The sequence below is a fragment of the Anopheles maculipalpis genome, chromosome 2RL (assembly GCF_943734695.1).
Source record: "Anopheles maculipalpis chromosome 2RL, idAnoMacuDA_375_x, whole genome shotgun sequence".
Taxonomy (NCBI): Eukaryota; Metazoa; Arthropoda; class Insecta; order Diptera; family Culicidae; genus Anopheles; species Anopheles maculipalpis.
The window spans coordinates 94,786,515-94,812,547 of record NC_064871.1 but is presented as its reverse complement, the minus strand read 5'-3'; the positions used below and the strand labels follow the sequence as shown (position 1 = coordinate 94,812,547).

General features: G+C 43.2%; 4 protein-coding genes across 4 annotated transcripts in view; 2 read left to right on the top strand and 2 right to left on the bottom strand.

Annotated features, from left to right (window-relative positions):
- LOC126568338 (protein draper) overlaps positions 1-26,033 on the bottom strand; it is a 305,035-nt gene that overhangs the window by 168,864 nt on the left and 110,138 nt on the right. The window lies entirely within an intron of this gene.
- Positions 1-26,033, bottom strand: part of LOC126567853 (catenin delta-2) — a 151,825-nt gene that overhangs the window by 21,007 nt on the left and 104,785 nt on the right. The gene's annotated exons all lie outside the window — the stretch shown is intronic.
- On the top strand, positions 103-1,167 carry LOC126568427 (PSME3-interacting protein). Its single transcript, XM_050224898.1, has 4 exons — positions 103-236; positions 312-410; positions 485-645; positions 722-1,167. The coding sequence occupies exons 1-4, from the start codon at positions 140-142 to the stop codon at positions 1,160-1,162; spliced, it is 798 nt and encodes a 265-aa protein (XP_050080855.1). The 5' UTR covers positions 103-139; the 3' UTR covers positions 1,163-1,167.
- Positions 9,449-26,033, top strand: part of LOC126568651 (uncharacterized) — a 64,080-nt gene continuing 47,495 nt past the window's right edge. Inside the window, exon 1 of the mRNA XM_050225165.1 lies at positions 9,449-9,501. Coding sequence (XP_050081122.1) covers positions 9,461-9,501 — 41 coding nt within the window. The 5' untranslated portion in view covers positions 9,449-9,460. The remainder of the gene's footprint in view (positions 9,502-26,033) is intronic.

Sequence of the window (26,033 nt, the reverse complement as noted above, 5' to 3'; positions counted from 1 at the left end):
GTACTTGGGGAAGAACGTAAACAAATCGATTTTATTCCCTTGCATCTGTTCTGTGCTGCTTCGTACTCTGCGCTATTTTCCACTTTTGTACAGTACCTGTATTCATTCCTCTAAACATATCCCTTATCGTACATTCGGCATGGCGAGTGGATTCGTAACGGAAACGGAACTTGCTGAGGCACGCCGCATAAGACAGGAAGAATGGGAAAAAGTGCGAACTGAAGATCAGCCTATCGGTATGTTTTGTTGGGAAGGGTTTTATTCGCTGTGATAATTGCTGATTGCGTTGAGTGTTTTCTCCCCCAAAACAGAGGCTCCGGAAGAAGAGTATGATGGACGATCGCTATACGAAAGGCTGCAGGAGCAGAAACAAAAAAAGGATAGCGAGTTCGAGGAAGCACATAAGCTCAGTACGTTGTATAGGACCCCTTTGGGGTGTTAATCATTCGCATTGAATAACATTGTTTTCCGCTCAATCCAACAGAAAACATGATCAAAGGATTAGACGACGATGAGGTGGAATTTCTTGATTTGGTCGATAAAAATCGAATGCAAGCAGAACGACAGGCGCATCTGGAAGAGCAGAAAGAATTGAACGAGTTCCGCGCGAAGGTGGCCACTCTACAGGAGAAACGATTAGACGAGGTAGGGCATACGATTCTGCAGACACGATCTTGCAGTTCGAAACTGGTCACTAAACTCAACTCATTTTTTTTTTCAGCAAATCCAACAGCAAGTTTCCAAACCCAAAGCCACCAAAACACCGATCACCAGTACGCGGCTTAGTCAGAAGCAAATTCTTGCCGGTGTTGTACGTAAGCGTAAACTTGAACCTGAAAATGAACCTGCCGAGAAGCAGACGGTGGCTGCTGCTGCTTCCCTTACCAAACCCGTCAACGGAGAACCAGCGAAACAAATGGATAGCTCTACGAGCGGCACACCACAGAAAGAATCCCCAAAGGATGGCGTAGAAAGTAAGCCAAAAGTGCAGAATGCAGCTATGCGAGTCATCGGGATACTACCCGGTATGGGTTCGTACAATTATGGTGATGATGATTCCGATTCGGACGACAGTTCGGAGGATTCGGAGCTCGACGATAGCCAGGAGTACGATTGGATAGGGCGTAAGATTCGTAAAACTTGTGAGGGCGGCAGTAAGTGATAAGTTTCTGCTTGTCCTTTTCTGTGTTCCTGGTTCGAGTTGGTTTACAATAAATGTTCAATTGCGTCCTAGATCGCTTCAAATGGAATTCCTGGGTCGATGATGTGTGATGTTTACTCTTTCACGTTTATTAACTGATAGTAGGAAATAATGAAGGTGTTGTATTTTTCAACAACTCTGCACTGGAGCTGGAGTGTTGTATTATTCACAAATTCTGCACTGGAGCTACTGTCAGGTAGTATCCCAACCGGACAGTTCCAAGATACGCAGCGCACTGATGCAACAGAGGGTGGGTAAAGTCTAGGGGTTAAAATTTACATTCCAAGGCACTTTAAGAAAGCAGTGGCTAGACGAACAAGAAGTTTATTGAATCATGTTTAAATAGAAAAGAGTTGGAATATTTTGAGGATTAGTCCAATTCGATACGAAACGGTAATTAACTGTACCGCATAGTGCATAAAACTCCTATAAATTCTCATCACAAAGCAGAGAAAATGAGTCCCACCTCACGTATAATCCTTTTCAAAATCTCTAAATGAACGTAAGGGTAACATCCGTCCGCGTGGCGCACCCGAATCAACCCCGAACCGAACTTCGCCATCGTCGTCGTAGCTTAGCAACAGCGAGCAAGCGAACGCAACGAGTGATGAATGGAAGAAGAGAAAGGCAGGGGTACCTCCCTCCAACGAGCACTAGATTGCACGATCGAAGATTTTCAAAATTAAATCTAAATGTTCATACAGGAAGGATGCGCTACTCTATCGCATGGAAAACCGAGTGAAAGTCCTCTTTTCCGCTCCACCATTGCTATAACTCCCACGCTAAATCCGCTTGTAGAATGATACTGCTCTGGGAAAGATGAGGGAATACCTTTAGGACCAGGCGAAAAAGAGAACTTAAGATTGAGTAACGCCGGATGAACAATCGGTATACTCAGAAGGATGCAATGATAGTCAATGTTATTGAATCGCGAATTTACTAATTTGGGTTAGGATTAGTCCAAGTATGATTATTGGCAACTATAAGAGAAGCAATAGTCGAAATTGCTCTTCGGGACGCTTTACATTCATTTCTTTTTTTTATTACTGGATTATTTGCACAATTCACATAATGAAGAATTTGCATATCGTGCGTTTGAGCGATTTTTACAATTCACCAGGACGAGGAAACGATTTTAAAACCCATTACAGTTGACAAGAAATGTTAGCACCTATTACATCTATACAACCGGGCAAAGGTGCCATATTTCATGGCCATTTCGTAGAATAAAATTTATTGTAACCAAGGAGAATTTAGAACATTGCTATCTTAAGTTATTAGCAATACGAACAGGCTGTCAATGGAATAAAAAGGTTTAAGGTTTTCGGATTTCGGAGTTTGCATGCATTGCATTTGCGGGCACACCGGAGTTTGTGGGTGCAAAGGTAGGATCTACTGGGTCTTGACTAGTATTAACATTTTTTCATCCTTACCGTAGAAGAAGAACGGCTGGAATATCAACCGAATTTCCCTGAAAAATAAAAGAAAATCATTTGACAGCTTCAAATGTCACCCTTCGTTAAATATTTCTTCCCCCTATGTGGGTTTTTAACGAACCATGTGCTTCACCAACACTGCCGTACAACCGTGTACGTATATGCAGTACGCCAGCGATGATCGGGTCTCAGCCTACTCGCTGTCTTTTTCTCGCGTTATTTTTCATGAACCACGCGAACGGGTAGGACGTGTGCACGCAAGGAGTTTCCACGCATTGTTTCTGTCGTGTGTAGTAGTAGAGTGAGATTGTGTGTGATCAAACAACAACAAAAAGGGAAAAGAAAACAGGGGAAAACCCCCCAAAAGTGCATCCGAATGCATTTGCGTGCATCCGGATGCTCTATTGCAAACCCTTCCTGTGCTTGCCGTCGTGTATTTTGTGTGCGTATATATGTGTGTGTATGCGTGTGCCTATTCTTTTTGTACTTCGTGTGTAGCTGGTGAAACGTACCGAAAAGAAGGTAAAATTCTCACATTCATATTGACATCATCCCCATTTCCGTACTCCGCTGTTGGACGACGCGCGCACGTGTGTGTGCGTGCGTATTGTGGTCAAATGATTAGTTTAGACTCACAGCTCCTCGCTGGGTCAGAATCATGCAAGCATACAGGTAAAGCGAAAAGGGTCACGCAAAAAGTACTGGAGAAGCTTTTTGGTCAAGAAAAAAAACACCGGATTTTGGAGTATTTGTCCGCGGTCGCGCGTGTGTGCTTCCCCGTGTGTTTGAAAGATCCGAATGAAAATGGTTGTTTTTCCAGCACTGAAAGTGTGTGTGGCTACTAGATGAGCGATTCGGTCGTCATGTGTTGTGCGCTCTGGCCCCCGCAAGCCCCTGTGAGGTGTAGTTGTGTGCGTATTGCAATCGGTCCGTCGTGAAGAAAATCGTGAATTCCGGCGGCGGCGGCAGTTAGCCAGCAGCCGCAGTAGCAGTCAGCAGGAGCGTGTGCTGCAAGGCAACGCCTACCAACCGTGTGTGTGCCGTGTGTATGTGTGTGCGTTGTCTGTCGCGAAAAATAATTTCTCTGCCATCACTAAATGGGGTGAGATAGTAGTTTCAGTACTTGATTGATGATGATGCTGGGTCTGCACTCGCTGGAAAAGTATGCTGTGGCTTTAGGTCGCTCACATCTCGCTGCTGAGATGGCTCCATCCCATTCTTCTTTGCTTTGTGCGTTGGTGGTGTGTGGTGTGCGTGTGTGTGCGTGATGGAGGAGGTAGTGAAGAAAGTCTTTTTTTTTTGGTCTCATCTTTCTTGTACGAGTCGTTTAGTGTGTGTGTGTGTGTGTGTAGCGTGGAAGAAGATTGTGAGATTTGACCCCATGAGATCAATAGTGAAGTTTGGAGTGTTGCAATCATTTTCTGTTCCTCCAGTAGGGAAATTTCAACGCAAACCATTCCCAAAAGGGCACGATCGTCGCTGTTCCATTGTGTAAACGTTTGACGTAGTGCGATGATGATGATCGTGCATGTGTGAGAGAGCGAGAGAGCGTGAGTGAGCGAGATCATTCACTGGAGTGAGCAAACGTGGTGACGTGAGAACAATTCGTATTCTCACCACACGCATCGCAATAGAGTCCTTTAATTTCACCTGCTTTTTTTCATCATCGTTATTTTTTATTGGAATGAGCCAGAAGTGGTCATAAAATGGGGTAGTCAAGTGAAACGAACAAGCAGAGCATCCTTCGATCCACAAAAAAAGGCAGAAGTGTGCAGCGCGTAGTAGAAAGCGCCTCATATCGGTAATCGTGAGCGAGAGAGAGAGAGAGAGAGATAGTCGTCGATGACGATGGAACGTTGCGTTTTGTGTGTGTATGGGTGCAGCCATCTATTGCAGAGCGTGAAGTTCCTGGCGTTCATGTGTGTGTGGGAATGCTGCGGGTATTGCCATCCTGCTTTGTCGACACAACGATGCTGCAGCCAGCGCCACCGACGCACGTGTCGTTGTGTGCGAGTAATGTTGACTGACCGTACAAACTTTTTCCAAACTATCAACCCCTCGGTGGAGCTACCCCCCCACACACATACACACACATACTCATGTGCATAGAAACACTGAATCGGATTACTATGATGAAAGCAAACGTAAATTTAACATTTTCGATCGATTTTGATCATAAAATTGATCGCCTGAATCAGGTAAAGTCCAAAAAGATCCATTTTCTAATTGTATTTTACGGCAAAATGGTGATACGCCTTTATTCCGAGGGTAGCGATGTGTATTGGGTTCCGTGTATTGAACTTACCCACACACATACGTACCCCCTTGCATGATCATGTACTCTCATTGACGGGACTTTTTTATGCTTAAGATTCCGTCAGCGTAAATGCTGTTATGTTCCAGAAATGTTTAGATCATCGTGTACGATCAGAAAGACACACACACACACACACGCATACTTCCTGTCGGAAGCTGATCGTTTTGCTTGGTTCAAAATAACAAGTATAAACCGTCTTATAAAATGATTCATAATCATTTCGTAACCTTTAAAAGAAGAGATTTATCTGCAAATCTGCATAACGTTTACATAAAGCACATGCAAGTTTTCTTTTCAATTGAGGTTTAAAAATTAAGTATATTGTTGGTCCTTTTTTAACAACCCGGATCGTCAATGTTCCTCAGTGCGTTTTTCTGTGTTGGTAAAACCCCAACCCAATGGTGGGGTCGCGCTTCTTCTGGTACGCATACGTCCGCACATCCGCGTGTCTCTTTGCGGGCAGAATGCAATTTAGCGCGCAGTAGTTCTATTTTTTTTTTAAATGTCCCTCCGATCACACGCAGAAAAGGGCCCTACAAAGAGCTGGACTTTGGCTGTATACTGTCCTGCATGTGTATGTGTGTACCACATCACTGGTACTTTATGTTGTTATTTTGTTCACATACGATCTGTAATCTAACTAATTGAAACTCAATCAATGTGAAGTTTAGCTCGTCTGATGCTGGTAAAGAGTTGGCCTTGATCTCGTTTTACACCTCGCGGGAAAAAATGAACTCTACACAGAGAGAGAGAGAGAGTTCGATCTTTATTGTTGCATACAAACCAATATGCTATCCCACACACAAACATACCAATGATCTGTCCGGCCAACGGCAGCAGAAAACGGTCGTATGCAAATTGAGAACACAAATTTATCACAAACCGGAAGAACAGCATCATTGCAAAAAGGGAAAATTTATACATATGTGCGTTGCTCATAAACTATGTGTGTGTGTTCGTGTCCCTTTTGAGATCAGCGGGTGGTGATTGAGATGGGTCACACATATGGAAGAGATGTCGGGCCATGTTCTGCAATTATTTAAAAGTTTTTTTAAAAGCCTTTTCAAATCCCTTACAACTGGTAGGAACCAAGTTACGATGATCGGAGCGATCTTTACCATGCGGAGAAACGTTGCAGAAGATGGCGGAACATCATCTACTTCATCCGCTTTTATGGGCGATCCTCAATTTTAAAATCCTGATCATTCCATAGCTGGTCTTGGGCCTAATATCGCGGATAAAAGCTTGAAGGAAAATCCTCAACATCATCCACAAACAGCGCATGGGATACAGCTTTGTGTACCTTCAAGCTAGCGCTCAGAGAGTGTCCTTTCAAGTGTCTAAGTATTAGACTCTAAGATCATCGCCAAGCTAAATTTAAGAGAACAATAGATTAACTCCATGAGCTGTACGATGAGCTAACCATTATTTAACAAACGAGAACCATTCACGAGAATGACGCCGGAAGACTCAGCACTTAAAGTCTTTTTAAGGCATCCAAATGGACAAGAGGAGGCTTGGTAATTAACAGAATACAATGCTTAAAAGACGTCTGGTCTCTCAAGGACAACAGTAAAAACATCGCTGTATGTAAGGTTTAAAATGTATAAAAATCGATCGATAGTGTATTTTAACTTCTTATGAGCTTTGCCAAGAAGTTCTCTTTTTTCGTGTGAAATTTGAGTCGCTATATCTTCTTCCTAGCTTAATGTACTCTGAGTTCATGTTGGCCATACTTTACTTGATGATGTCACACATTTAGGATAGTCACGTCAGTCCTGACCACGGGATAACGAGCAAGATGGAATTGGCACGCCGGTCCTGCCGTGTCGCCTCACACACTGGCCGCCGTTTCGAATCGATAGATAGTATGCTTAAATAAAGAAAGATAAAATCCTATAATCAATCTGAATTTCGTGTATCCATTTATTTAGACTGCGAAATTACCATAACTCTACGATGGAAAAAGTTTATTGAGATGAAATGAAACGATCTTGGTGGTTGATGCTCTTAAATCGTTGAAGATTGATATGGACAAGGGCTGAATGGTCATCATCGACCTGCAAGGCTCTTCAGTATCTTGGAATACCCAGCACTATTGAATTTTGAAAATAAATGTTGAGAAACACGATGCCTCCACTCCAGGATTGTCTCAAATTTCCTTTTTTCAAATTTTGATCCACAAATATTGCAGGACGTTTGAATAAGAAAACTTTGATTGAACAGACAGTCGTGTGGAACGTTTTCTTAGTCTTCTTAGTAAAGAGACTGCCAATCAATCGTATCTTTGAGCTGATTCCCATTCAAACGTAAGCCTCAACCAAGATTTGCACTCAACCCGGAACTATTTAGTCGTCCACAAGTAATTGGAAAAAGATCCATTTGGCATGTTCATTGTAATGCTGCAATCATTACGATGTCAATGTGTGATAATTTAATCCTCCCTTAAGGTTGGACGCCCTCGTCAGAGAGCAGAATGGAAAGGAAGATTTCATTCAAACAAACATAGTGTTTTTTTTTCTCCTTCACGCTATAATAACTGTCTTTAGAGTGGTGTTGCGTATGAAGATGATAATTTCGGAAAAGTCGGAAAAAGTAAAATTATGATAAAATTATCAAAGAGAAAAAAAGAAGCCCCCAAGACGTCAGCAGTAGCATCAACAGTAGCTGATCGACGATTGGATTAGAAAGACTGATGGGGTTGATGGGGGCGAAGGTAATTAATCCGCCCCACCCGTTCACACCCCCCTTCCCAATCATTGATAATGCGTGTGTATATGAGTGTGTATGAGTAGAGAAACCTTGAGCCGGCCAAACGGGAGTTAAAAAACATTAAATTAGATTAGACCCGTGGTTCCCGCCGCCGGGGTCGGGGTCATCGTCGTTGCGGCCATTTGTGAAAATAATTGCTTCTTCTAATCTGTTCCTTCTTCTTCGTCTTCGTTTGCTACTATCATCACACACTACGGCCGAACGACCGAGAGATGTGGCGAGATGATAATGCCTCCCACCCCCTCCCCCTCCCGATGATGACGCCCCAAAAGGTGAAAGTCATAGTAGCTAGGCTTAAGATAAAGCGACAAAAGAAAGGAGGCAGAGGAGGGAAAAATTGCACAAAAACTAATCCCCCTTCCCCATCACCGGGCATCCAATTGTGTGTGCATATGGGGTTGAGCGCGGGTGCAAGATAGCAAAAACCTTGCGGTAGAAATGCTTGCATATTTGCAACAAAACACACGACAGCATTGCACACTGTAATGCGAGAAAGAGACAGCACGCTAAAAGCTGGATGGAAAAGTGCGTGCGTGCGTGCCCCATTCGCCACCCAAAGGAAAGTGATATTCCTCCATCATAGCAACCACACGACACCCATCGGCTACCCACCACCATTAAAACAAAATTGTGTCTTGTGTGTTGTTTGCCTTCTTCAGTGCGTTTCTATGTGTATGTGTTTGAGTGTTGATAGTGAAAAAGCATTATTGTTTAATTTTCTCCTTCCGCTCTGGAAAACCACGCAATAGCGGAGTATGTGAAGGTGGGAAGAGTGAGTGTGTGTGTGTGTGAAAAGTTAAATGTGAAAATTAAGATGAAAATCTGTCGATGATGATGATGTTTGATGGTGAGAAATCGAAAGTTGGCTGTCGCCATGTGCTGAGATGAAATTAGACAACACACACACACACACAAGTTTGCGGCTTCAAAGGGGGCTGCTCTGTCCTGTCGAATAAGTTGTCTAGCAGTCATAGTAGGCGTGTTTGTGTGCGTTTCTATTGGTTCAAGCAAGCAAAAGTAGCCAGCAGCATCAGCAACCAAAAGTGCGAAGTCGTTGTTCTTTGGAAATCGATTCCGGAATCGATTTTTAGTGCAGTTTTGTAGAGTAATGAAGTGATCATTAGTTGTGTTTATTAATTAAAATAATTCTCTAATTTTATTGATTTTTTCCCTTCCTATTCTCTGTGAAAAATAGTATAAAACGTAGAAAAAATTGACGTGTGAACCGAGTGTGTCCTCGTACAATTGCTCCCCCCCCCCCCCCCACTGCTTGGTGTGGAGAGAGAGGAGTGATGTGAAACTGTGCTACCCGCGTAGTAGTAGTGTCCAAAAAAACTTCAGTGTCCCTTTTTTTGCGCTGTCCGATTTTTCGGATCAGCCAAAGTAGCAAAGGTTTTGGCCCCGAACGAACGAATGCCCACAACGTACTGGACGCCGGGCAAGTGGGTAAACGTACCGAACGTCTTCCCAAGCGTCGCATGAAAACCTAGGTTACGCAGCTTACAGACCCGCTCTCCCCACCGCTCCTCCCCCTCGGGGGACGTCCATGCCGTGAACTCGGTGGGAGAGTCGGCGCCTAAACGCCTTAACACAGGTAAACTACACCTGCAACTATATCCAGATACATCCACACACACACACACAGACACAGCAACAACAACCTCCAATATTGTAGGCCGCGTAATCCTTTTTCGGCAAAAGGATTTGGTGCGGCTTCCGCGAGCGGCAGGATACATGGAGAACAAACTGTCATCCAACGCTGGACCGCCTGACAGGTAAGGTTTGACAGTTTTTGCCTGATGTTACTAACTCTACTCTACTGATGGACTCGTTTATCATCAAGTAATAAGCCTGTATTCCTTTAGTATCCTTTACCATCCTTCTCAAACTCAAGGCACTTTTAGCAGCAAGCACTGTTCTGATAGCTAGTAGTAGTGTGGTTAGAATGTACACCTGAAAGATATTGCTCAGAATTCGTTACTTTAGCGTTAGTCCACCAGCGTTAATTGAAAGATTATACACTTTAGCACCTCCTCATATGATTGATTGTAAAGTAACAGTATCAGCAAAAGTCACTTAAGGACCTTTAGGACTGTACCGAAACCGAACAAGATTTATATGACTCGTTTTACCGCTGTTGAAATCTGTGTTGATAAGGTGTATCTTACGTAAAAATATTACGCACTTCCAGGGTTTTCTGTGGGACGGGGTTCGGCTTATCAAAGCTCGCTTTTTTTTACTGCAAATTGCGCGTTCCATTGTTCGTAGTAATCGGTCAGATAAAGAGAGAAGGAACCTGGACACGAACCCAATTGGCTAGCCCTCGTTTTCTCGTTATGATTGCGTTCGGGAGATTAAAGCTATCTGCTGCTGCTGGTGAAGGTGTTGATGTTGATGATATGACTAATGAGAACAGTGCAACACCTTTTTTTTACTGAACTTTGAATCTTGCATTACGCAACACGCTTTTGTGGGGTCGTTATTGTAACGAAATTTCATATCATATAATAATTCTTTTATGATCAGTGACGTGAGATGAACACGTAAAGTTCCAGAGCCAAATGATGGGTCCATGAGTCACCAATGACTTCGTACGGGGGTAACTGCAAAAAAAAATCCGCAGGATTTATGTCAATAAAATCAACACAAGTCTTCGTCTTCTCTCAGATCGCACTCATCGTTTCTCTGCTTGCGTGTGGAGGTGTTTTGAGACAAAAGGCGGCTCAATTCGAGAATGATGATATAATGTAAAGTTTTCTGCTGGTCTACCCCATACGTGTTAGCTACCGATTTCTGTGTCTGAGATCATCCTTTGTCAGGTGATTTGCCAATTACTGGAAAGTTCGGTAAGCAAAAGACAACGTGCTGAGCTGATTTTTTGTGCTTGGTATGTCACACCTGCAAGTTTCCAACTTGCTACAACTTTGCCGTCTAATCTTGACCTGATTTTTTCCCACCATAATGGATGAGCTTCCATTTCCTTTCTTCTTGTTCGTGAGAACTCTCTAAGTAAAGGGAAAGCAGAGCAGGAGTTCGTTCGTTGGTTGGCAATGAAAGTACAGCGCAGCATAAACAAATAACAATGGAGGAGGCGAGTTGTGGTGATTAAAAATGGATTATACGTTGTTTTAAGAAGCGAAAGTAGAGTCTAGCTTTGAAAACGTGTCTCCAGCTTTGAAGTACTGCAGGGATTTATTAAACATTCTCTTCCGATATGTTTGCTGGGGTAAATTCTTGTTTACATATCCTCCATAACCATCCTCTAAGCGAGCATCACCAGCAGTTTGTGCTTGAGTCATCACTTTGTAGTTATGCCGTGCAGGACGGCAGTAAAGGGTTTTCTTCGAAGACGCAGACAACGTAACGTGCCTGATGGCTACGTTGAGATCCGGTGATCTCATTGAATTCGTAGTGAGCAGAACATTGGATAAGTGGAAACTGGAGATCGGCGAACGGAGAACGGTTGACGATCGTCGCAAAAGGAAGTAAAGTTGGTGGAGAGGAGATTTCATGACAAACCCTCCAATGGCCAGTGTCAAGGAATTATGTACGGTTGACAGTACAATTTCCATCCAATAACCAAGGGCAATTTCGCGTAAAACGAGAGCCTAACGCTCAAAGAGACCGCTCCGTATGATAGTAGAAAGGGTGAGGATAAGTGTCAAAGCGTACACCTACTTCTGCTGCTCATGTGTTAATCGATTTTGTAGCTCCCGTGGAGGCTGTATGTTACATTGAAAATTAATTAGCAATATGCTAATCACGGTAGAGGTATAGATGAAGGGCCTTTTTTTTCTTTCTTTCGGCGTAACTCCGCAACGGGGTTTCGGGCATTTGGGAACCGAAGAGAGCTGATCTAGAATGATCATTGCCTTTTAGATTTTGCTTGTGTGAGGCCTTTTTTTTCCTGGCTGAACGTTCTGTTAGTTACGCTTGTTAACGCAAGCAGCACAAACTCTTATCCTCTCTCCATCTTTAGAACGTGAAACTCGTGGCCTCCCCTGCCCCGGAACAGGCTCATGTGCTCTGTCGTCTTCCCAAGTCTCTGCCTTGCACCGCAGCAAGTCAGCAATCACACGTGCCCAGGCGCTCATGTGTCTACGAATGTGTGTTATTGTTTTTGAATTTCCTTTAGCTACACAGTCGCTGCCGACGTTTTCGCGTCGTCTCTCGGCAGCCACAAAGAAACTGTAGCTGTAGCTGTATTACAAAAAATAAGAGGGAATGCAAAATAAGGCCATCGAATGTTTGGAGTGTGCATATAATGCGCCGGTAGTTAGCGGTGAGCGCTAGCTGGTTGCCAGTTTCTTCCTCGATTGTGCTGCTCTGGTGCGGTGTCGTATGGTACAGCGATTTGTGCATTTAATGATGGAGGAATGCATCTTGTGATCAACCCCCGTTGATTGTTGATGTTGAATCATCAGTCGAGGCGAGGAGGTTGCCGGCGAATGATATGCCGATCGTCAAGGTCTGTAGAACATACTTGCACGACCACGCCATCGATCAAATATGTCGAAGGACAGCTCGAAAGGAAAGTGGTTAATGATCAAAGTATTATTTCGCCCTGACTTAACCACTTTACTAACTGCAATGATGATTGCACTTTGAGTTCTGATTTTCCGATCTCATTTAGGTCTTGCTGTAAACCTACTCCACCTATGACATCGTTCCAATAAAGCCCTAATATAGGGACGCGAAGCAGGTGCCCATCGGATCGTACAATATTCAACCATCGTCTCACACCAACATAGCCGCCTGTATCGGATATCTTCTCGACGCACGTCCACGCTTGTTTTGTGGGAGGTTTTTTCGCCCAAGGGTGACGAAGAGAGCAAACAGTAATGGCCCCACGTCCAAAAAAAAAAAAAAAACGTGAGGGCCATTTCTCTAGTGACAAATGGGTAGTGATAGCGGCTGTTGTGCCTACCCTTGGTTCCCAACTTGTCCCACAAAGGGTGTACAGTTGCATACCCTTCGCACGGTTCACTGACGATCACATGGAGAGGAAGAAATAAACAAAAACAAAAAAAGTAACGAAAGGAAAAGGAAGTTCGTTAGGTGTGTGTTTGATAGGACGGTCGCAGGATAGGGCCCCCCCTCTGGGAACGCACCATTATCTCACAAACCACACCCAGGCCGTAGGTAGTTCGGCGACCGAGGTGTCGCCGGGTGCTGCTCCCTATCGCAAAAAAAAGACAATCCAAATGGTGTGTGTGTGTTGTTGTGTGGGTGGGGCGGCAGGTTTACCAGGAGCAGATGTGGGAAAGGTAGTTGGGTATTTTATGTTTGCTTCCTTCCGCTTCGAATGAGGTTTTATTATGGGTCAAATATTCTCCACATCAATTATTGGCCGGTCACACGGAGGAGAAGGTGAAAGGAAAGAGGCAGATGGTCAATCGATTTCTGGGGCAATTCCGTCAAACAAACTTCTGCACCGTGACTCTGGTCTCATTAGTTCGTAGCGTAGTTTTTATTGTAATGATCAGAATTTGTTTCAAAATTTTGCGAATCAAATCAAGATAGGAACTTCAAATAGGAAAAACTGAGGAAATTTAGCCAAAGTGTAGACTTACCTTTTCTCATTATTATAGCTTAATTACACGCTTTGTCAAATGGTAAAGTACTGTTCATTTAGAATTTGGTCACTCTATCGATTGGAATTTTTGGACATCTATGAGTAGGTATTGGAGCAATCTCTTCCCTCTTATGGAGTGATTTTGGCATGATCGTGCTTGTTTCAATAATTATTAACGATGGAGTTGCAACGTAGACAATTCATTGTGCACACACCCACTAAGAAAATTCAAATTGATCGGGGAGAAAAATAGGAAAATTCCTTAAAACCGCGTCTTCAACTTTTAAATATGTTTTGAAACGGTTTCGGAAACGTCAAAGCGTGGTTAGAATGGTGGAAGATGTTGAGAGCGTTACAGGGCTATCCTTGGACTTTCCGGGAAGGGAATGATGGGGATATTGAAAAAAAAAAAAAAAAATACGGTGCAGCATAAGTCTCGTCAGAAGAATCGGATAGAGTGCAGACTACCGCCCTTTTCGTGCCTCAAAGCAAGCAAACAGAACTCTGAAGCATAATAACATCGCCAAACCACGGACTCCAAAAATTGTATGACCAGGTTCTAACGAGAGGTACGCGGGTTACGTTCTTATGGATGACGAAACGTACATAAAAATAGATTTGTGGCAGGATTCTGGCGATGTTCCCAACAAATATAAGTTCTGCAGCTGTGGGGCCACAAAATACGGGTTATTGTAACGAATCAATCTATGAGCTCGACAGTTTATGATGATCAGTGCCTGGAAAAGTGTGTTTTGCTCTTTATTAAAGCTCATAAAGGACCAAAGAAGCTCTGGCCAGATTTGCCAACAGCCCAACGCGCATAATATTGGATAACACAGCTACAGAAGGTGGATAAACGAGTTGTGCGGCAGCTTTTGAGAGGTATCAAAAGAAAGGATGCTTAAACTCATCCGTACATAAAAAAAATATATTTTTCTAGAATTTTGTGATAAAAGAACAATAAAAAACCTTTCGTTTGATGAAGAAATTATATTTCTACGTTAAAAATTGCTAGTTTTACAGCCTGTGATGAGTGATCGAATTCTTAACGAACGACATTTTGTCTTTGGTAAAGGATCATCCGAAATACTTAATACTACCGGACACGGTCGGAGCTCAATTCTCAGCGGTGGTGGATTCCACACATATGTCTATGACTAGCGATTTTTCAAATTTGTCTCACTAGATTTGGAGGATCTTTTGAAGAGCTTTGGTAGAGGAGAAAAAGGATAAGAACCTTAAGATCTTTTTTTTCTATTTGTTTTTCCAAGACTTCCATACTTTGGTCCATACTCAAGTCATTTTTATTGTTACAAGAAAATTGATCATAAAACATAGTTTTATTTGAAAATGTTTCAGCAAAACTTTTATAAAGCAGTCTTTTAATGCTCCATAAAACAGGCAATCGGATACTTGGTAGCGGTTGCAACGTGGTGACATAATTTTTTTCCAGCACTCTGACAGTCAGTCAGCGAGTTTGACGTACCGTTACCATTTACCGGCATTGTCGACGAAGTCGCCGTCGTTGCTGGACCGTTTAATTCCTCACAGATTGCACATCTGTATCATCATCATTCAAATACAATTCTTCTATTAATCCGTCTACCGTACCAGGCGAGGAACACAGGGGGGGGGGGGGGGGCGCACATGATAGGGGAAGGGAAGAAGGAGTGTAGATCGGCGCGTTAGCATATTACACAGCCCGTTACTTATCGTTACGCTTCGTGCAATTGTATCTTGGCGCACGGTAAGAGAGAGAGAGAGAGAGAGAGAGAGAGAGAGAGAGAGAGAGAGAGAGCTACACGTATAAGTAAGTATACTTGAGCCGAGGGATGAATGACATTGGTACGTCAGAGTAGCATTTTTAGCTGAACAACGGCACGAACAGAATGTCCTATCAATTGAAGTGGATTTCCTATCTTACGCTATAAAACTATATGCCGTGTTTAAAATAAAAAATCATTTCTATATTAAGACGATGATAAAGCAGTACTTGTTACACTGGAAATAGCTAAAGTTTGACATCATTCCAATCGCTTCGTTTTATTTTCCAACTTGTAGGAAGGTGTTGGAGATTGTATTAGAAACGGAAAATCTTCTTTTTTGATTGCTGAATGCGAAAATCAACATCAGGTGGTACCTCTGTTGTTCAGAAAACAGTAGCTTCAGCAGCAACAAAATCCGCAAAAATACGTTCACTATATAAGCAAGACGAATGCCGATCGAACTCGATCGTGTGTGCAAGGGAGGATGAAGTGGAAAATTACGAAAAAAAAATACCCCCATCTTCATTACCAGACTCAGATAAGGGGACATTGTCACAATGGCGAGAGTGGACACAAGACACGAAGAGGAGCGCACTTGACCTGGACAAAACGTGGAAGAAAATGTCTCTTGCCAGCGCTCGGCAGGCTTCGGATTAAGGTGGTAGCGCTTCAACGGTGGTCGATGGCGTCATCCGTCGTCACCAGCCAACGGTTGGAACCACCCCATGGTCGTGCATTTGTTGCAGCAGGAGATAGCTCTGTGCATATGTGTGTACGTATACAGTGACTGCGCGCGCGAGAGAGAGATCCCAGTTGACAATGATTGAAGATTGACGCATACATTCGCGGCCGCGATCGCAAGATCGCGAAATCGTCGCGGAAAAGGTATCTGTGTGTGCGTGTGCTCTCTGGTGCGAAGGCATGAGAAGATGTTTGGATTTAAATCCGTCCACCGCTACTTTTGACCTCTTGTATATGGATGGTGCTGGTCCCTGTGCCGCAAGTCATGTGTCATGCTGCATTGCGAATCCCCCCCCCCCCCCCCCCCCCCAGTGGGTTTGTGCCCTTCACACGCAACTCTCTTCCACGCCAAGAGATTAAGAACACGCGTCGTCGCGACACGGGAGTTTTTTTTATTTAATTTTTAAACATCAATTCGCTTGGTGGAGAAGATGCTTACCGACATTTATCATCGGTGGCAGACTTTCAAATGAATGTCTTGTGTGGAACTGGTACTCTCCCGCGAACAGTGTAGCATGCGAATGCGAAAAACAAAAGAAATTAACAAGCGATCCGCAATTCTTTTGTGCGTGCGATGAGAGCAAGCTGAGCAAGGGATGTATGGTGTCGTCCTTCTTTTTTACGTTGCGATATGCACCTCTCCGGATGCCAATGTGCGCCCACTTTGGCGATTGTGGGCCTCTCGCGCTCTGTTGTTATTGTTGTTAACACACAGACACTTTTGCTTACCAAAGCCCTTCTCGGTTTCTCTTGCTCGCGAATTCTTCACCCTCCCTCCAACGTTGGTATTTTTATTGGCCTCATCTTTCTCCGGGGTTTTCCGCAACACATCGTCGCATTGTGCTGTTGCGCGCCACCTCGCAAGAGACAACACTGTGCGAAACACTCTTCAGTTCCAGTACAGGGCGACATTCCAATAGGGAAGTGCGATTGCAATTGTATGTAATGTGAGAGAAAAGCGATGCTGTGTTGAGTTTGATTTATACAGCTGGGTACAGTTGCACCAGTGTTTTCCAAATGCCAACATCCCAAGCCAAGGGAAATACAAATAAAAATGGCAATCGAAATGTGCTGACGTGACCGAGGAAGGAACGAACTTTGATAAAACGGCAATACGAAACCTTCCCTTCCGCTGCTCGCTGGGGTGTGTCTCTGTATAATACAGTCATCAGCTTCCTCATCGTGCAAATGCAAATCAAAATGCAGCCGGAAGTTATCAATTCATTAGAAAAGAGCTTTTTTTTGTTGTCGTTGTTGTGATTCCAGCATTCTTGCACGAAGAATTTGTAATTTGAACACGTTGTATGCAGTGTTCCTGCGGGAAAAATATAACTCGCGATAGAAGTATCATTTTTTATGCTACATTTAGTAAAATATATGATTTTCTATATTCATTTCTAAATACCATAACATAACATGTAATTTACGAGCCATGGCCATTACGAGTATAGCCAAGTGTATGAATCCCTTGATGCAATGCTCGAAATCACACAAATTATACAAGACTCTTTCTGTTGTGTACTCAAGGCTTATTCCAAATTTTGCTGCAGAGCATCGGAGTATACTTACTTATGAGGTGCTGCAAGCACTCACGGTGTAGCGCCGTCGTCTGCCAGACCATTTTCCATCTCAGATTTGGTCTTCCACGCATCCTTTATCTATGTACGGAATAGTGTACGGACTGGGTCGTTCGGTGTCATTATCATGACATGACCATCTCACCGTCTAGTTCGCTGCACGATGATAAGATCACCGTACTGCTTGTAAAGCTAGTCGTTTATAGCGGCTCCTTCATTGGCCTGCCGAAGGCTACGGAGGAATAAAAATCATGCTGACTAGGATTCATGTCTCAGAGTTGTATATGAGTACTGGAATTATAAAGGTTCTGCACAGTCCCTTCGTAGGTCGCGAAAGGTGGTGCAGATCCATATAGATAGAGAGCAATTTCGGATGACTTCAAAGGCCCCTTTGTAACTCAATGAGTGTTAATAGTAATCGAAGCATACATGGTGGCAAACCCTCCTGAACATCGAAGAACTTCACTGGAGAAGTCAGAGTGGCTACGGGAGTTCTTGGCCTACCATTTCTGGCCTTTACGAAATTTTAGTTTGCTTGTAGCTACTCAAAGCCCCAAGGCCTGGTTTCATTTTTAATAGTTGTTTGTTCTTTGTTTCCAACACTCTATTAACAACAAACTCTACTTTTATTTTCATTTATAGAAGAGTTTCTTATTAATACTTGCTCACAGAATTATGTAAAATGTTCATGCCAATTGTATGAAAAATCATTAAAAATAAACTTTCATAGCATTAACTTAAAAAAATTTAATACAAACCAAATATAATAACGAAACAAGAGTCGTTTTCCGTATCGGACCGTAGTTCGAGTCGGTGTGAGTGTATTTTGCACCCATTTGTTTCTTGTTTGAAACATTGTTTTCGCTTTTCGCACACTGTTCTCTCCCCCTCTATGCTTTTCTCCACCATTTTTATGTTGTGTTTTCATTTTCGAGACGATTGCAAAATGTGCAGCAACGACCAGCTTAGCCCCCCTTCACGCTTCAACCAACCCGCTCTGTTGTACCCCATTTTATATTGGTGGAAGGGTGGGACACGACTGGTGTGTAACACTGCTGTCGAAAGTTCGTCACCCAACAATCCCCGCCCGCCATCATTTAATTGTGGTGGTCGGTTTCATTTTATTAAAGAGGTGGTTTAAGGGAAGAAAATACAGGTGTATATAACGGACAAGCATACACTCACACAAGAGACAATGTATGTGTGTGTGTGTGTGTGTGTGTGTGGTTGTTGGCCGTGTCGTTTCCCGGAATGTGGCCTTAGTCATCGGGTGTACGCCACCACATCGGAAGGAAAATCTAAAACCGACTGCCCAACACGAAGGGGGCGAACCTGACTCAAGACACACAACGCCCTGACGTGTGTTTCATACTTGCTATTGCTCTTTTTGCGTTTTTAGGTTTTTGTTGTTTAATTTTCGTTCCATCGTCGTCGTCGTTGTCACCTTTCGTTGTTTTGGGAGAGTGTTGTTGTCGGCGCGAGGGTTCATGTTGGCCGCGAAATGACACGAATTCCGATATGGGATGGTTGTGCGGTGTGTGTGAAGAGCTAAGCCGAAAGCTGGATTTCGATAGAGAGTCTTGGACGATGGGTCGGTAGGCACTGTTTTGCGATAGGAGGGTTGACATCGCGTTTAATCATAGTGTCTTTCGAGGTAATCTTTTTTTCCTTCTGATTTGTCCCTCCTCGGCGAGCACTGCTTACCGGAAGGTTGGGTGGGGGGTGGTGGGACCAGCAGATGGGAGTGAACCAATTTTAAGCGCAAGAAATGAGTTGTTATAGATGAGGGCACATCCAGCCACCCGTTAATCATCGTGTCGAAATCATGGCAACCCATGTTTCATTATGAGTTTTTTGTCCTGTGTGTTTTCCTTTTCACAATAAAGATAATTAGGAAAAAACATGATCATTTTGCAATCATATTTAGTACCAAAAACAGACTCTTACTTGTGGAGACAGTTCAAAAGAATTGAATGTTTATAAAACCAGAAGCTCTACAGCCTGAAAATGGCTACAAATAATCCCATTTCATATTGAAAAGAGCTGAGAAACATATCTAAAAGAGGGGAGAAAGTGTAACTCTAGGTTTCTGCACAGCACAGAATCTTGATTGTGCTTCAAAAACTTTGTTCTACTTAACATTTTTCTCTAGAGAACCTTGTAATAGTGTATCGCTGACGACACACCCCCCAAGATTAGTCATGCCTTCATTAGAAAATCGAAAAAGCGCGATTCATCGAGAATGTTGAGGCGCAAACCAAAACTGGGATTTGAACTTAGACAGAGCGCAGCGGAACAAATCGTCTCGTGCTTTTACTAACCCTACCATTTGACCGATCCAGAATCCGTACGTTGAAAGAGGCATATAATGGGATTTTTTCAAGAATGCATTATCGCCAATAATTCGTTTCTCAACTGGAAGATTCCACTTTTTCCAATCAGTTTTTTTTTTTCAATTAATGTCTTATCACTTCTCCTCCTTTAAGCTGTCCATAGGCCTAAATTGATTACATCAAATCGTCGCCCTTTTTGGAACGAAAACATCATTAAACACTTCTAGATCGTTCATCCCTTAGCTGGGAAATATAATCACCGTTTACTGTACAATTTTAACGGTTGACATTGGCCCATTGACACAGTTACCAACCGAGCGAGTGTTTAGTCGAAGTCCGTCTCGGGTCCGTTTATTCTGCTGTACGAAATGTACTTTTTAGTATCATTTTTACGCCACCAACCAATAATGTTCTATTAGTCTCTCCTCACACATTTGGTTTGCAAATGGGGGACCGCTCAACGCTCCAGCCAGGTTGCCGGCGAGCCAGGCAACCCCTGCAGAGAAGTCGTAAAAACCGACCGTGTGGTGGTGGTTATTATGGCGGCATTCGGTTGGTTCCGGTCAATGCAAAAGTCGCAATAAATATTTTAAAACAGCAATTCTTGAGCTCGCCGCATCGTAAGGTTTGCAACGACGAACGACGACGACGTTGTGGTGGGAGAGACAAGCAAAACCTCCGTGATACAAGCCCGTGGTGTGTTTATTGGGGTGTGAAATATTTTTAGACCGCATCCAAGAACGTAAAATCAATTCCAAAATTATTCGCCTTCTTGAGGGGTTTTTTGTTTTCTGCTACTCACGTTCATTAATTGTATGTAACGAGATCAGGAGGTGAGGTCGTCTCGAACACAAACCGACCCGCATTGAAGTCATGCGTTCGCATAGATGGTGTGTAACAAGAAAATTAGAAAGTATCTGCTGGCTGTAGTTGGCAGTTTCGTTGACACATGGCTCGAAAGACAGAGAAAGCGTGCGAGGGGACAATGAGGGGAGTGCAGTGTATTTGTCAACAATCGAAAATAAAACCGGTCATACAAGCGAGCAGCAAGCACAGATGTGTGTGCGTGTGCGCAGCCGGTGAGTGAGTGAGATGAGCCGTTTTAACCGCTCCAAGGATTCGAAGGACCGCCGAGTCGTCGTCATATGCCGGCAAAACCTCTGCTCTGCTTGCCGCAAATCATGACAACATGATTTCGCTGTCTGTAGAGAGATGAAAAATGCATCCCCTTTCGTGTGCGCATGCGTGCGAGCTGCTCCGTACCGGCATCCGTACTATCGAGGAATTCGTATCCGTATTTAACGGGCGGGTCTGGGTGGTTGGTTGGTGAGCTTTGTAAGGAAAAAGGGCAGGGAAATTAAATCATTTCAATCTCAATGTAAGAGTGTGTGTGTGCGAGTGTGATGGGTGTATGTTACCAATCTGCAACATCCTCCCCAAACAGCCAAAGCTCCATCTGTCACTAAATGTCAACATTGATGCTGCCGGCGCTTCCTATTAGAGTCTCACACGTATTTTGCTCATCTGGTGTACGTGGTGAAAGATGAGATACTTCTGAACATAAATATCACTTTCGAAAGGGGAAATAGACTGCTTAACGAATGACAGAGTCGGTGCTTTGCTATAAAATATTCAAACAGGAATGAATATAAGGCCCTGATGCAAAGGGAAATTTTGAACATGGGACAGAGTTTGTATGAATAAATCTCGTCCGGAAAGAAATGGAGTTCGTAAATAATTTTTGGAAGTATATTCGCAATAAGGCTTTCCAAGTACAGTCCTCGGTGACCTAATTTTATAGCACAAAAAAGCAAATTCAATGTTCAATTAGTGTATCTCCAGAACGATAGTCCCCAACACCCAATATACAATGCAATAATCGACCCTGCTACTCGCCCCCATCAGAAGTTGAGCACATAAATCCCAGCCCATAAAAACCGATCCTGTTGTGCGTGCGATAGTGAGTGTCGTCACCATCATCGGGTCCTCGTTATCTCTTTGCGTTGACAACGACAACCCCAAAGCGTACCTCGTTTGCTGCCGTCGTGATTGCTCCCAAAGGCAGGAAAGGTAATGGCCAAAGGATGGCAAAATCAGCATCAAGGGAGCGTTGAATTCTTGTAAAAATTATTCGCCGAGATTCGTTAGTTTAATGTGCAAAATGGAGTCCTAGAGTTTCGTGTTTTCGGGACGCATTTTTTCCGGCTTCTCCTGGTAGGCTAGGGGACCTTCTAACCGGATAATAAATGCTTACAGAATGTAAGTTATGTGTAGCCGCACGCACCTTTTATGTAAGGGATAATTTTCATGCTCAGTAAAAACATGTGCGTGTCGGGACACGTGTTCAAGGATTTGCCTTTTTTTTAGAGGCTTTGCAAAGGTTAAAGTGTGTGAAGCGCTTCTGTTCTGTGTCATTTTTATAGCATGTCACATGAAATTTAAATCATTATCGATTATATCGGTGGGAAAATTCTATACATTAATTCGATAGATATTATTCGCGGTCATCTTTGGCAAGACTCCTTGCAAAACAAAAGACAAAAATCGCAGCTGATTTCATTGCTTAATTTCCTCCCACAACACAAGCATCAGCGCTGCTGGCAATTATCCGATTTTCGTCCAACTTTATACTTTATTTGTTTGTGCAGTCATTCATTGCGGAGCGAATCGTATTTTTCTCTTACTTCACTATGTTTATGTCCCTCTGTCATCATTTTTTGGTGTGGCGTGGCTTGGCGTGTGTGTGTTTTATATTGCCGATTTTGTTGCTCCGCGATGTGATGTCACACTCGCGTTTAGATCGTGTCAGCCGCTAAATGGCGCGTATCTGACGCGAACGGCAGCGGCATCCCGTATAACCCGCAGAAATAGTGTGTTGGTGACCATCGTTGGCGTCGTCATAAAGTGAAGAAGGCAAAAAAATAAACCCCTACTAAAGGTACCCAGAAACATGGTCCACTGCGAGCAAAACAGAGAGACGATAAAATAGGTGAAACAACACTGAAGACACCAAACACACACACACACACACCCCATGTTGTTGCTCTTTCCCCCTTGAAGATGGGACCGGCCACAGGTTGCGGCGATCCAAAACGCCGTGTCCGTCGTAACTGGCGCACGCATTACGTAAACCTGTTAGCCTGTCTCAGTTCAAACAGAGCGATTGCACTTAATTAAATCATAATTATATCAGGCCGAGTACAATTTCGTACGAAGCGACTACTAGCGCGCAGTTTATAGGGTGGAGGGGGATGCAAAACAAAAACGATGGGGGTGGATTTGGGACAGTAAATTTTGGGGGAGAAATACTGACCATAACGGACAGCTCGTTACGGAGCAATAGAAATAGTGGAAGCATAACGAAATGGGACGAATACAGCGCTGATGGGGTATGAGAAGATGGGCTTTCGGTGTTATCGTTTGGGGCAAATTGGTTGGTTCCACAAAAAAAAACGCTGTTGGGGTGTTGAGATTTATCACTCCTTTTAAAAATGGATGGGAGGTTAAAATGCTGAAGACAATCACGTTGTGCTAAAGAAGGTAATGAGAATTTTGCGTTTTAAAGCACAAGAGGGTAATTTGTAGTAGTATTTTACATGCTCCAAGGACTCCTCGGCTCTTCGGTCAAGGGCTCGTCGGAAAATATTCTTGAGGGACCTAAGAGCTATGTGCAATATAATTTAAAACATATCTTCTTTTTGATAATTTTGGGTACCAAAACATGGGCCAAAAATGTATTTCTATATTCAACTTCTTCTTCTTGGCTTAACGAACTTCTAGGTCACGCTGATCATCCAATGGCTTACTAGACTTTCCGATACCACGTAGTTGAATAGTCAGTCCTCACATCCGGGAGACGGTCCGGATGGCATTTTAACCACCACGGTCCTGCCGTTTGAAGGCCGGCGCGCGACACCATGGGGCCGCTTTTTTGAATTATGAGGATGAATTTATGCATTTTGAGGTTATTCTGATATCGAAATTGTGTTTAAAAAAAAAAAACATTATTTTATTTATGAAAATAAATCTAGTTTGTAAAGCATTGGCTCAGTCTATGCAAGCTGTAATTTGAAGATAAAAATGATGACCAAAAAATCTCAATTGCATACATCCAGGTACTATACGCTCCAGGCGGAAACCGGTTGAGTTCTGCTAGGTTTTTTTGTTGAATGTTTTTTATACATTTTTTGTAATTCATACAGTTTAAACACATATAGAAAAATTAGAAAAATAATATAATAAAAATCAGAAACATTTTTAATGTTTGTTTTGTTTGCTTTTGTTTTGAAATAATTTCCTGGACGAGTGCAAACTTTAATATTAATTCCATAAATCGTAATTTTACCTTCCAGCTGCGTGCATAGAAATATCTATTTCTGCTATGAACGTTCTACAAAAACTATCATTCTGATATGGACGAAAATAAAGGATTCAAAAATAACTATTGCATACTTTCAGGTGTTTGTAAACCAGTTAAGAGCGCTTCAAAGTTCGCCTGGATTATTTTCCTTTTATATGATTTTTTTTCTTTCATTGGACTGAAGTGTCATGGACATTCAACTGTCCTTCGATGACAATTTTTCAACGGTATCATCTTAAAAAGCATTGTCACACTATCCAGTACTGCTACATCCGGTGCAGAGTGAAGAAACTACTATGCCTTCTCGTCTTCCCATCACACGACTGTTTGGGTAATGTCGCCTGCAACAGAGCAGAAAACCCTCTTCCGCCTCTAGTGTGGTGGACAGTTGCTTCTGGTAGAAAATGTGTTTGTAATCAATCACACCTTAGAGCAGAAGCAGCTCTAACGCGCACGCGAGGGCAGCAGTAATTATCGTTGCCCGTGCCCGACTAGCATAAACAAACATGATGATTTGGTGGGGTTGTGTACCGAGCGCTCTGGACCCGTGCGGTTCTGGTACACGCGTTCTGGTCCGTTCTTCGGAGGTGTACGTATTTGGTCGAGGGTAACCGTACCCGGCTGCGGCATGGGAACGAAGGAAGCAAGAATGCACATCCAAATGCACTTGATGAATTGCAGTGCAGTCAATTTCGAAAAAGAGAAATGCATTCTATCCTTACAAGTGAAGACAGGCGCACACTGTTGTACAGCTGCTGTGGTGTGTGTACTGCATTTATTTCCCCTTTTTATTCCTCTCTCGCTCAATGCTGTTTGTTGTAGCGATTATTATTAGCGGTTTGTGCCATGTGCATGAAATTACTAAGTATGGAGTTTCATTTATCTTTTTTTTTTTTGCTCTCTTTTTATAAAACTATGAGGTGATTTTTTGTATGATTCAAAAGCAGCTACAGTTACTACACAAAAAACATTTCCAATACGACGCACACGTGTAACTTGTTCTAACTGGTCGAACCGGCAGTACGCACACACGTGGGTTTGATTTGTGTGAATTAATCTCTTTCGTCAATCACCAAGTCAATTAAATCGAGTTGCTGTTTGGTGCTGCTGCGGCTGCTGCTGTTTACCAGCGTAATTGGTAAGGCGGCACCCATTGAAGAGTTGCCAAGGAAGGAACGAAGGGAAAATGAGGAATGGAAAGCGTGCTCCGCACCTCCCCTAAGGAAGGGAGAGAGAGAGAGAGAGAGAGAGAGAGAGAGAGAGAGAGAGAGAGAGAGAGAGAGAGAGAGAGAGAGAGAGAGAGAGAAACAAGCTCTTGCTCGAACAGTGGAACAAGTTTAGGCTGCTTTTTCTTTTTAATTTTGGACGTGGAAAACACAGAGGAGAGCAAGTGGCACACTTGTGGATAAATATATCGAATTGAATTCATTTGTAAGAAGAAGGAAAAGGCAGAAAAAATCGTTAAAATTACTTAACAAATTAATTGTATAAAAATAATTTGGATATAAACATGATGAAACAGATTAGGACAGAGACAGAGACTAAGACATTGGCTTTTATTTGCTAGTATAATGGCTATAAGTACTGCACTAATTATGACTAGCAACTTACCTCCAAATTATACTCGATCCACACCACATTTAAGGCAATCACTGTCACCCTGGGACTGGTCACTCCTTTTCGTAGGACGCCGTCCGAATTTCAAAATCTCATCCTGTTAAACTTCAAACGCGCTCGAAAGCATGTCGGCATTCGTTCATTCGTTCGTTCATTAATTCGCGAGGGAGAGAGAGATCAATCGTACCCATACCGTTCGGGTTGGGTGGGGGCGGTCTGGAAGGATGCCAACGCAGTTTTCCTCCTATTTCCTCGTCAATTTTCGTGTGCGCCCCCAGGAAACTGCAGGGCGGCGAGAACGACGGTGATGGTGGCGGAATCGTGTAAATTGCTACTGA

Coding starts and splice junctions, on each gene's coding strand:
- LOC126568427 (XM_050224898.1), top strand. CDS start 140: ATGGCGAGTGGATTCGTAACGGAAACGGAACTTGCTGAGGCACGCCGC. Junction 411..484: donor CGAGGAAGCACATAAGCTCA/GTACGTTGTATA, acceptor TCAATCCAACAG/AAAACATGATCAAAGGATTA. Junction 646..721: donor AGGAGAAACGATTAGACGAG/GTAGGGCATACG, acceptor TTTTTTTTTCAG/CAAATCCAACAGCAAGTTTC.